At 44.6% G+C, this 11,922-nt stretch overlaps 2 protein-coding genes across 4 annotated transcripts; one reads left to right on the forward strand and one right to left on the reverse strand.

Moving 5' to 3' along the window:
• Positions 1 to 4,905, reverse strand: LOC121563459. The gene is made up of 9 exons (XM_045219352.1): positions 4,837 to 4,905; positions 4,360 to 4,467; positions 3,246 to 3,441; positions 3,089 to 3,139; positions 2,014 to 2,997; positions 1,658 to 1,750; positions 823 to 1,496; positions 618 to 726; positions 1 to 374 (listed from the first exon to the last, which is right to left on the reverse strand). Exons 1-9 carry the CDS (start codon positions 4,876 to 4,878, stop codon positions 265 to 267), a joined length of 2,367 nt encoding a protein of 788 aa, XP_045075287.1. The 5' UTR covers positions 4,879 to 4,905; the 3' UTR covers positions 1 to 264.
• Positions 4,906 to 5,725: 820 nt separating this feature from the next.
• LOC121563462 (UPF0575 protein C19orf67 homolog) lies at positions 5,726 to 9,381 on the forward strand. 3 transcript variants are annotated; one of them, XM_045219353.1, is made up of 8 exons: positions 5,730 to 5,918; positions 6,130 to 6,200; positions 6,310 to 6,508; positions 6,717 to 6,861; positions 7,229 to 7,329; positions 7,989 to 8,225; positions 8,465 to 8,626; positions 8,812 to 9,381. In XM_045219353.1, exons 1-8 carry the CDS (start codon positions 5,866 to 5,868, stop codon positions 8,960 to 8,962), a joined length of 1,119 nt encoding a protein of 372 aa, XP_045075288.1. In that variant the 5' UTR covers positions 5,730 to 5,865; the 3' UTR covers positions 8,963 to 9,381. The 3 variants fall into 3 exon arrangements, with proteins under 3 accessions (XP_045075290.1, XP_045075288.1, XP_045075289.1); XM_045219354.1 differs by having other exon boundaries at positions 5,731 to 5,918; positions 6,042 to 6,200; XM_045219355.1 differs by lacking the exon at positions 7,989 to 8,225 and having other exon boundaries at positions 5,726 to 5,918.
• The last annotated feature ends 2,541 nt before the right edge of the window (positions 9,382 to 11,922 follow it).

Below are 11,922 nucleotides of genomic sequence, written 5' to 3' on the forward strand. Positions count from 1 at the left end.
GCTTCCTTGGCCCTTTCAGCCAAGAGCTCCTTGGTGAGGGTGATGTCACTACTACCTCCTGGCTCCAAAATGGCCGTCAGAGCTCCAATCTTCAGCATGGTCATCTATGACGTGTGCGATGGTGTCCGCCATGCAACAGATGGCTCCCTCGCCACAATAGCGTGGGGGTATGGTTGGAATCATCAAATGGGTTGTGAGTTGACTCTGGGTTTGTGGAGAGGAGGCAAGTGCACTGAAGTGCTCTAAGTGGGTATACCCACACAACTACTTTTTGCCGCTTCTCTTTTTGCAGGGGAAGCAAAATAGTTTTGCCAGGGCAGCTGTAATCCTCAGGAGGAGAGATCGTTTTTTCCCCGGCTCATCAGCCACGGTATCTGAATAGGTGACAGAGAACATGGCATGACATCATTAGGACAAACCGTAAAAAAAACTTTTGCAATGGAAAACAAAAACACCTTTTTTTTTGTTCAAGGAAGTTCCTCCCTGTTACTTCCATTTAATGAATAAGACCCTGATAACTTCATCATAGTCTCTTCCCCTAACATTACAATGTGGTGAAATAATATAATTTTGTTGAAGACAAATAGACATGTGGACTGACAGAAGGGAGGACTTACCATCAGTGCCAAGGGGAGACACCTTGTTCTTCTTCAGGGTCTTCTTGCGACCTCGCTTCCCCTCTCCTGACTTCCTCACTACTTCCTTCACAGCCTCATCCTTCACTGTCTTCTTAGTAGAGAGAGAAACAAATATGAGTTGGTGCCTCACAATCAAACAGCCCCTATAACTAAACAACATACTGGTTAATGATAGACTCCTTACCTGTGTGGAGGTGCTGTCCACAAGGTCTGCGGAGAGGGAGCTGCTGCTGGCCTTCTCCAAGCTAGCAGAGTCACATTTCTTGTTGTCGTCGATCGCAGCCACCTCCTCTTGGTCCTCTTCTAGGGTTTCCCCCTGGGCCAAGAGTTCCTCTGTGAGGGTGATGTCACTCTTTGAGGAGCTTGAGGAGGAGCGTGACCTCCCACTACCAAGGCTCCTCCTCGCTCCAAAATGGCCGTCAGAACTCCAGTCCTGGGCGTAGTCGCCTATGACGTGCGCGATGGTATCTGCCATGCAGTCCTCGATGAGGATCTCACCCGGAAGGAGAGAGGGAATCTTCCCCAGGAGGCCCTGCCTGGCCTCAGTGGGGGTCAGGGAGCTGGTACTCACCTCAGAGACATCAGCTCCCCCGACCTCTTCTTCCAAGGTCTGGGCAGGAGCTGCCCATGCTGCCTGAGTGGTCGTCAGGAATCCCGCACCCATGGAGGTGCTGGGGACCACCTCATCTTCATCCAGACAGGGGTTGAACTCCAGGGTCTGTGCAGGAGCTGCCCGTGCTGCCTTGGTTGAGGTGGAGGGCTCTGAGTGTAAGACAGTCATGACACTCGGACCAACTTCCTCTGACGAAGAAGGACACTGAGTGTAAGGGAACCTGTCCCTGGCACCAGAATCCAATCCTAAGAAAACACACTAATACTCTGAACTGATTCAAAGCCACATCCATGTACAGCACTATGCAGTATCTAGTACATTTACTATAATGATAATACACTGGTTATTACACTGGTTATAACAGGGTTAATACTGGTCATATTGGTAAAACAGGTTATAAATGGACCTTTCTGGATGATGACACTGGCCCTGTAATTGTCGTTGCAGGTCCTGTTCAGCCTCTTTTCCAACCAGGCGGTCAGGATCTGGCAGACGTCCTCTAGTCAAATCAACATTTATTTAAAATGTATATATAGATATATCATTATTATTTTTTATAGATGATTTTCTTCACAAAATTAGTGAACTAGGCCTTTATGACTCCTGTATGAGCGGAGAAAATGACTTGTCAGCAGAGCGGAGAAAAATACTCCCTCCCCCCATCGACAGCACCCCCACCCCAAAACATCTTGGTCACATTGTAAATGGCAATAACAATAATAACAAGGGAGCAAAAGGAGACAAGACTACATAATAACTAACCTAGTGCCCTCTTGTCTTGATCAGAGAGTGAGGTGGAGGCCTGGGGGGTCAGGATCAGGGAGCTGCCCCTCTCCTCCTCCCCAACCCCATGAGACAAGCTGGAGTCGCTGTCCCACAAATCCTCCTCGCTGGATGTGGGGGTGCTGGGAGGCTGGGTCTGCTCCATGTCCCATGTGCTGGTCTGCCAAATCTCCCCTGCCCTCTCCCTGAACAGGGCAAAGACATTGAGGGACCCCTCACTGAGGGCTTTATGGACATCCCTTCTCTTGGCCCTCCTCACTGGCCCCAGTTCTCTCACACTGACACTGGAGTGGGGTGTGTCTCTCTGGAGATAAACCCTCTCCATCTCCACTGCCTGATGACAGAGGTCGAACCGTCTCGATCCCTGTGAGGACCCAGAGCTTCTGTTGGAGCAGGACACACGTGGATGTTCCAGAGATAGTGGCTGAGCATCCACACACTCTACCAGCTCTGGCATGTTGGACCGGCTCGATCCCTGTGATGACCCAGAGCAGCTGGAGAGCCTCTCATCGGTCAGAGCGATGCCTTGATTGGTGGTCTCCAGGTCATTCATACCAGAGGAGAAGAGGTCCTCCTGGGCATTCCTCAGGATATTACTCACAACCATGTCTGCTGTAGCCTGAAGCTCCTTGTCTGTCTCAGAATTGGGCGTGGGGGGCTGCCCGCCCCTGAGCCTCCCCTTTGGCTCAGAGCTCTGCCGGTGGAACGTCTCCGAGACGATCTTCAGCACCCCTGACCCCCGGAAGGAGCAGTTGGATGATTCTGGACTGGAGATCCTGAGCAGAGCTATCGCTGGCAGGAGGAACGCATAGGACTCAGGTGTCATCTCACGGGGTGTGTCCGCCAGAGAAGTGGCATCGGAGGTGACATCACTCTCTGGGGTCTCTGGGGTAAGGGGGTCATCAACAGATGGAGAGGAGTTCATTCTCACCTCATCCTCAGGTGTCATGGGGCCTGGTGGCACTGAAAGAGAAGAGAATCAGAATTACCGCTGAACAAGCTCGTAACCATGGCAACAATTCTATTGAATAACCACTGTGTCACCAACACCCACCTGTTGTCTCCACCTTCGTCACTTTAGTGTTCTTGATAGCTGGCAGGACACCTAAAGAAAGAGGAGAGTCGAGCCATTAGTTGATCCTTCCACCATATATCCTTTAAGAATTCGATCAATAAATCCAAGTATTTTGGAAGTGGTGATCAATACTCACTGTAACTGGATGTTGGAGATAGAAGAGGTGGAGGCAGCGCCAACACACCAACTACTTGGTGGCTTGGTTTTTTCGCCGCTGCCTTGGCCTCTCTGTCCTTTCTGGACTCCACGGCCTCTCTGGCGTTCTTTTCGGCCTTGGCCATCTTGGCCTGACCGCTCAGCCTGGGGCCTCGTGGGGGCTTCGGCACGAAGTTCTGAGATAAACAACAATATTAGCAAAATCGTATCACCATAGAAACCATCTCTTTCACCATAGACATGACGGTACTGAGTGACATGTCACATAAGGGCTAACTTTAGAATTAGAATAAGAATCAGAATTTGAATGCTATTGGTTCTAACTAGTACAGTAAGTGACCCATGCATCATTATCTCATTGTAAAAAAAAACAGGTTGAGAACACGTCATATAACTTACATTACAACCAACTCTCAGTTACAACCAGGTAAAGATTTCAAAACAAAACGTCCTTATACAACCAGGGGCATGTTCAGCAAGACAACGTTTAGCAACATTCAGATAGAATTACGCTATAATGAACAAACATGCCTCTTAAACATGTAGAATAAGGAATCACGTAAGCTCTAGTCATGGCATTTGTATCGGCAATGTTCAACAACGTTTTGCCACTGAACATGGCCCAGTATACAACCTGCCCATCCCCTACCAAGGTGCCAATCAAAATGGATGTGGGCGGAGCTCAGATTAGGGGTGACCAAAAATGGACAAGCGTGGTTTAGCCCTATACATCATTAGCATATGAATGACAGCACTATCCACTTGACCAACGAACCAATAAAAATGGATGTCCAATTAAGGCATAGCATTTCTGACCAAGAGCCGATCAAAACGGATGTGGCAGGCACTCGGGATTTGATTCGAAGATGGGACCAAAATTGGAAGTGGGCAGGGCTTAATCACATTAAAAGCCTAATCACAATTGAAGTGGTGTGGCTTAGAGCCAACCAGTCTGCTCTGAGAGGTTTGCCTGGAGTACATTCAGCATGCCTAACGTTACAAAAACGTTTTGAACGTTTTCCAATTGAACTGATACGTATTTCACTCTGAACTGTTCAAAGCGTTTTGCAACAGAACTCAAAGCCGTTTCTAACCTTTAGGGGGCTGTTCTTGGGGCAGTCCACCAGTGCTGGCAGCCTTGGTCCATTATGGTCATCTGTCTGAAGCACCTGTTCTCCAGCACTAACTTGGAGGGTCCCAGCCTGGGGTAGAGGAATGTAATGAAATAAATTACACTTGAGCCCTCCATTTTTATGCCCACTTTTCCAAACATAAAGCATTTCAGTCTGTTTTTGCATAGGCCAGTGGTTTTCAACCCTCTCCTTGGGGAACCCCAGACATTTCACAATTTTGTTGTAGCCCTAAACAAGCAAACCTGATTCACCTATTCAAGGGCTTAATGATTAGTTGACAAGTTGAATTAGGTGTGCTAGCTGTGGAATACAGTGGAACGTCTGGGGGTCCTCAAGGAGAGGTTTTAAAACCCCTAGCATATGGCTGTACTACTAAAAATATTTCCCCATTACAGAGACACACAGATAACTTTTTTTATTTTCTTATATGAGACTTACCTTTAGACAAACTCTCCTCAACCGTTTATGAGTTTTACCCATTTTATTTTAAAACATCCTTCAGATTGGACCTGTACCATGATAGAAAAATTATAAACAAATACATTTTTATCTTCAATTTTCTAACATTTTAAATAAAATCCTGGTAAATTTAGCTGTACATACAGTTACACAGAATTTCTTGTCCAGGCAAAGTAATGTCTTTGAACATGAGGATGACTGTCCTACGCAAACTATCAACTCAACTGAGCCAATCAACTTAATCATTTCTTGACTGCGTTTACGTCATAGGCTCATGTATTACGTCATACACGATTATGTCAACTACAACAGCGCACAGCGACCACGCCGAGAGATTAATACATGTTCTGATCACATTCGAAATCTCTAAAAAGTTTAAAATGTAATGTAACCCAATTCACTTCGATTCAGTGGGGTTTTATGTATCAATGTTGCCCTCTGGTTGCAAGAACTGAAAGAGCCATGAATCGAAGCGTGGAGCCGGTGGTCATCATCAGTCTGCACTCCGCACACTCACTTCTAGACTTTTGATAGAGTTAGTTAGTATAACTCTATTCATATAGCTACTGGGGATACTAATGTTGACAAATCAAAGCATATATTTTTTCATACCAGTGTTGTCAAACAAACGATAATATTTGGCTTGACAATGACAATGGTGTAAGATATATGGTCATTTTTTAAACATTTTGCAATCATTTATTTATTAGTCTTCCTAGGCAGAAGGGTTGTCTATCTCCAATTATGTATATAAATAAGCCCACATAATTGTCAAGAGGTTTTGTGCATGTTTCGGCCAGCAGAGGGGTCCGCTCGCTCTAGTGGTTGCTTCTCACGCTCTCGTAGTAGTAGTTCTCGCGCTAGGCTAGCCTGCAGACAGACTAAATCAGTTGAGACGGGACCGAGCGTCAGATATAGACGCCAAGGGAAAGAGAGGAGGCTGGAGACGGAGAGAGATTGAGAACCGTACTTGTCAAGTCCTGGACTGACCGTGGGACCGGAACGTCCATGGCGCTGCACATGAGCTCTTCACAAGCATTCAGAGGATTGGGGAAAGTGGGGTAGGTGTCGCTTAGTTAGCTAATAGCTAACTATCCTCAATTCATGAAAATACTGGCTCAGAAAGTTGTAACTTGTAAAGTGTTCAATTAATACACAACACACAAGAAACCCGTGTCTTATAGTGCAGTTGCTAGCTAGCTGACAAGCTAAAGCTAGCTAGCTAATGAAGGATTTCGAGGAGGTGTCAACCTAAGCAAACTCACCATAAAGCCAGGTCACACAGGAAGAAAGCATGGAACGGGGGGAGACGAAAAATAATGCTGAATCATCACCAGACACAGGTGACTTTCTGTCAAAATGCATAGGTAGCTTAATAATTATGTAGACGAAAAACGTGCTAACTCTGCTAGTCAAACTCAAATCAGCAAATTATTTCCCGCAATTTCTCAGAAAATGTGGAGCATTTAGAGGATCGTGCTTTGGCGCCCTCATGTGGCGATCAAAGGGACAGCACAGGGGATGCGGCTTGGAAGTCCACGTCCTCATGCCATGACATCAACATGATGGATCAGAAGCTCAGACCCATTGAACAGCAACTCCAGTACCTGCTGAATAAGGTGGATGAGTTTCAGGCACATATTTTATACAGGTAACGTTAGAGTCAGTTAGGAAAGTTGTTAATGTAGTCTAAGATAATGATAGGTAAAGGTTAGGTGAGTCAATGATTAGTGCACCTAAACTATACAATTGCATCTAGTGGTGTTTCAAGTTATTGTTTATTATTTATCAAAAGGATTAAAGTAATACATAATGAATCCCTGTCCTGTGACATAACCATGTGTGTGTGTTGTCTGCAGACGTGACAATCTGCAAAAGGAAAACTTTGCTCGTGTGGTGCCTACTTTCCTGTGGACCTGTCAGCCCTACTTCACTTACCTGGAGTCGACCGCTCGCAGCTCCCTGCCCCAGCGCACGCCTCTGCCCGTGTACATCCGCTCACGAGTAAGAGCCTTTCGAAACACAATCCTACTCACCTGAATCCGGGTAGGACAAAACTGTCCCTCTTTATTGACAAGTGTTGCTGAATCGCCTCTCTATCCTCAATTCATGCACCTTGGTTGGAAAGTGAGGTAGCGGCAGTGATCCCTTCCCTTTGCACTGTTTATTGATATTAAATGTATTCTACACTTCACACGAACATAAATGTCTCTGTGAATCAACTCTGGTCAAGAATAAAGGCTTATGAGAGGTTTGAGAAATAATAGAGAAAAATCAAGAGATGCTGTAAACTGAGAGTGGTGTGTATTGAGTAATTGTGTGTATTTGTCTGTCTGTCTGTCTGTATTTATGTGTTTGTCCATCTCTCCAGTTGTTAGACTTCTCCCAGCAGCTGTGTGCGAGGCTGGAGCAGCTGGTCTTGACCTACGCCTCCTTTGACTTTCTCTCTCTGGAGGAGGCTGAGCCGGCCAGGTGCTGTGCTTACCAGAAGAGGCTGGTGGGAGGAGCTATAGGACGGCCTCATTGTAATGTCTGGAGTAGAGTAAATGGAATGGAGTCAAACATGTGGTTTTCATATGTTTGATGTGTTTGATACCATTTAATTTATTCCATTCCAGCCATTACAATGAGCCCGTCCTCATAGCACCTCCCACCAGCCTCCTCTGGTACTTACACCATAACATCTGAAGGCAGTGAGCCACTAAACACACACATAGGCACATACAGACGCATAGCGCCGCTGTCGGGTGAAAACCTCATCTCCAAAACAGACACTTTTCAGGAAATTGAAAAAAACTCCCATATTAGACTATTTTTAACGAACTTACAATTTCGAAATTTCAGAAGCTATTTTGAATATATTTTCTTGGTCCTAGAGTTATGAAATGTTCAGAGTACACTGAGGAAACTTTGAGTTACAAGGTTTTCATCAGACAGTGACGATATGTACCAACACTACTTGAATACCTGTATTTAGATCCACAAATGGAACATTCTGGAGTATGAGCCAAATATTTTAGAGGACAGCTGCTTGGACTTGTCAATCCTTATTCTCATTCGTCTGACATTCATTCCACAATCCTTCATCTAGCCATTTATGTATCTATCATTCTCCCCTCTCTCCATTCCAGTATCTCCCATTTCTACATAGGCAAGTGTCAGATAGACAGTGTGAGGCTGTCCATATACCGGTACTGTTGTCCAGCCCCGTACCTGGCTGGGGTCGACACTGGCCTGTACAAACGCATGCGCTGGAATGTGGAGAGACCCAGAGAGAGCCTACAGCAGGAAACTGATGGCGAGATGGAGGGAGAGACAGAGGAGGACAAGCCAGTGGCAGGGAAAGAGAGAGCTACCAAGACAGATTAGTGAGTGAGAGCGAGAGAGAGGGGGAGGTAGAGAAAGGGTTAAAGTAAGGCATAACATGTCAATAAACAATAATTGTAGTACAATATTAGTGCCAAGAATACTTTGGGACTCTTTTGAACTGAGATGTTGGATGACAATGTACATTTTGGAATTCAGGCCTAAGAACAGTTGATCAGATGGCATCTCACTGCCTGTGTCTGTCTGTATTTGTGTGTGACTGTGTGTGTTTCTCGAGCAGCTACTTCCTGTGCTACGAGGACGTCCCTGAGGAGCCTGCTGAGGGGGGCGATGGAGAGGGTAAAGGGGAGACGGTTGCTATAGGCAACGTGGTCAGGATGTGGTCAATCGGTCAGTGGGTCCAAACGCAGCCTGAACCTGTGACAGACGACATCTACGAATGGTACAAAGTCACACTCAGATCGCTACACAACACTCTTTCATCTTTGACTTGTTTAAATAAGATTTTTTTTGCACAAACTCTACTTAAGACTAAGTACCTTACAAGTACCATGTTAATATAGCTCACACTGTGTGTGCCTGGTGCGTGTGTGTTTGTGCGTCTCTGTGTGTGTGTGTGTGTTCCAGGGTGCTGTGCTGGGTTCCACAGGCTCAGTACCACAGGCTTTTGTGTCTGGGAGGAGAGGAGCCCACTGCCTGCAGTGCTACTGACTGTCTACTGGGGGCGTTGTTCTCTCAACAGAGCCCAGTGGAAAGCCCCAGTCCTGAAACAACATAAAGAGACAAGCCACTTTTCTAGAACTATCTTTGACCATAACATGTTCCCATTGATTAAAGGATTTAACATTACTTATTGTTAGTTTTACATTGTGTTATGTTCGGCTAATGTTTCCAAATCTAAGTAACTATTGGGAAGGACATTAAGGACTGAACACTGAAATAGCTCTGGTTCCAACTAGCCAGTCATCCATGACAAATGTTTTTCTTATGGTTCCTTACATATTGTATAAAAATAAATATAATTTCTAAAGATAGCAAGTTTTATTACCAATTCCTTACCAGCTAGTGATACATTTGAACTGTATCTGATGTCTGTTCATATTCAAGGTTATATTGAGCACGTATGTATGTTACTGTATTGTGTGGTTGTTGGAAATCATTTTGAATGATGTTAAGAATAAAAGTATTGACCTGTCATTCATTTGTATGGGAGTGTTATTTTATGAAAGAAAACAATTTATTGAAAATAAATCATTGTGTTTCAGAGAACAAAAAAATATTGAATATTTTCAAAACATGGGGTCTCAGTACTGTACTTAAATTGTAAATTATTTGTTTGTAAACAATGGAGTAATTAAACATTAAATTTTTCCATATGATAAAGATAGAGTTAAAAAAATTTCTTTATTGATAATATTTCACGTTTGCAGCGCAAAATAGCCTACTGTGACATCTAGGGAGTTCAGAATGAAAAGCGTTCTGTTTCAGAATACTTTCTAGCGCTGTCCTTGCCGCAGTTATTTTTAGTTCACTTGTACCATCTAGTGGTGATCACAATGTCTTATGTTTGCTAAAGTTCTATATTTGAGCATTCTATAGTTCTATTTTTATACACATACATTCTGAATTCAGACTGCTATAATACACTAGTTGGTTACATTGCTCGATTGTTTAGTTCTTATTTAGGATTTACAGAAGTTTTCTAGCACAGTTTAGCAGTTTTTAGTTGAGTTTTCTGTAAATAAATCTTTTCTAGCTGTTATACTGGTCTCTTGGTGATACCTTGGAGCAAATATGGATGACTCTACATCCATCCAAGGGTCTTCTTGGGTCGATTGTTACCTTGATGAGCAGGTAAGTTTTCCATTAATTATTCAATAGCTCTCATGTGTATAAGCATCTATTTTGATGTTCTCCTTTAGTTTTTAATACATTTTGGACCGACCACATCCATGATAAATCTGTGATATCCTGAACAAAATGACATTGTCAAGGCCATAAAATAAAATGTCCTGTGTGATACCACTGCTAATATTAAACTCCTACTGTGCGTACAGATGTTGAAGGTGAAGGGTCGCCAGAGACTCCATGAGATCGAGCAGGAAGTTCATAGAGAGCTGAGCGTGACACTAAGCCAATGTCACCAGTCCCCAGGAGAGGTATACTCATACTTTTCCATTCCCTAAACTATAGTACACCATTGCTACCATCCACATAGACTGTTTATTTACCTGTTATTGCACCTTAAGTTCACAAAGGAACAGTATGAACAAATGTCTTCCTCTCTTCCGTCTGAAGGTAGCCATGGAGGGGCAGCAGCTCCTGACTGACAAGGCCAAGCCATGGGTTACTTCCCATGAGCATCTTGGTTCTGCAGCTCTGATGAATGGCGACACAGCAGGTATGCTCTCAGAGAAACAGGCCCAACCTGAGATCAGGTCAGATGAGATGCTCCAGGTGGAGTTCCTCAGCCAGACCCAGGTGGAGATTCCACAGGAGGTCAGGGGAGGTCATGGACAGCCTGCTGGACAAGGTGGCGGATGGAGAAGCCCAGGAGAAGAAGGCTGAGGTCTTCAAGGCAAACCTGATCCCCTATCCCTCCTCATCCTCAGCAGTCAATGTCATGAAGGTCCTGGAGAGCCAGGTAGACAAGGTAAGACTGGATCCTTTATTTGTGCATTTTTGTTGTATACTACACTCTTAGAAAAAAGGGTTCCAAAGGGGTTCTTCGGCTGTCCCCATAGGATAACCCTTTTTGGTTCCACGTAGAACCCTTTTTGGTTCCAGGTAGAAAGAACCCTTTTGGGTTCGATGTAGAACCCTCTGTAGAAAGGGTTCTACATGGAACCGAAAAGGTATTCTACCTGGAACCAAAAGGGTTCTACCTGCAACCAAAAAGGGTTCTTCAAAGGGTTCTCCTATGGGGACAGCTGAAGAACCCTTTAAAGTTCTAGATAGCACATTTTTTTCTCAGTGTAGTACTATACCTGTACATGTAATAAGAAATACTCTACAAGACATGTGATAGGCAGTAAAGACACCAGAGGTGTACATAGAACTAACATTACAATGCCTCTCTTTCTCTTCCATGTGAAGGAGAAGAAGGTTGAGGTCCTTGACCTTAGCACCTGTCCCATACTCCAAACGGCCCTTACAGACATTGAGACCACGATGAAGACTGCATACAAGACCATGCCAAAGCAGATTGTGGTACTTGGTTCTACCATTAAGCATATCATCACCCAGGTGCTTCTTCAAGTAGATCCCCAAGCCTTTCAGGAGGGAGTCTATTTGGAGACACCTGTTATCATCAACAACACCAAAGCTCTTCTGGTGTTGTTGATCAACAACCTGGAGGAGGTGCTAGGCCCAAAACCTTTGTTGGCGAGAGCACTGGGAATCAGGTCACACATCTTGACAAGGTACATTGTTCATCTCGTAGGTCTATGCATTTCTAAGACAGTGCCTGATGTTTATGCTGCCAACGAAGAGGAGAGACATATTAGTCAGGATATGGTGAACATCTGTCCTCTACCTGCTAGATTGATCATTAGCGGAGAACTATTCAATGACTTCGTAGTGAAGTTTATTCTAAAACTTCATCCAATGAACGGACACGGTACTAAACAGCTTGACCAACAGGCTCTGCTCTTACTGGTTGTTAAAATGGCCTCAGTAGCTTTTAACATCTTGAGGAAGATTCCAGGTATTTCTGTGGATGAAAAGCTGTGCCCCCCT

The sequence above is a fragment of the Coregonus clupeaformis genome, unplaced genomic scaffold (assembly GCF_020615455.1).
Source record: "Coregonus clupeaformis isolate EN_2021a unplaced genomic scaffold, ASM2061545v1 scaf2300, whole genome shotgun sequence".
NCBI classification, from domain to species: Eukaryota; Metazoa; Chordata; class Actinopteri; order Salmoniformes; family Salmonidae; genus Coregonus; species Coregonus clupeaformis.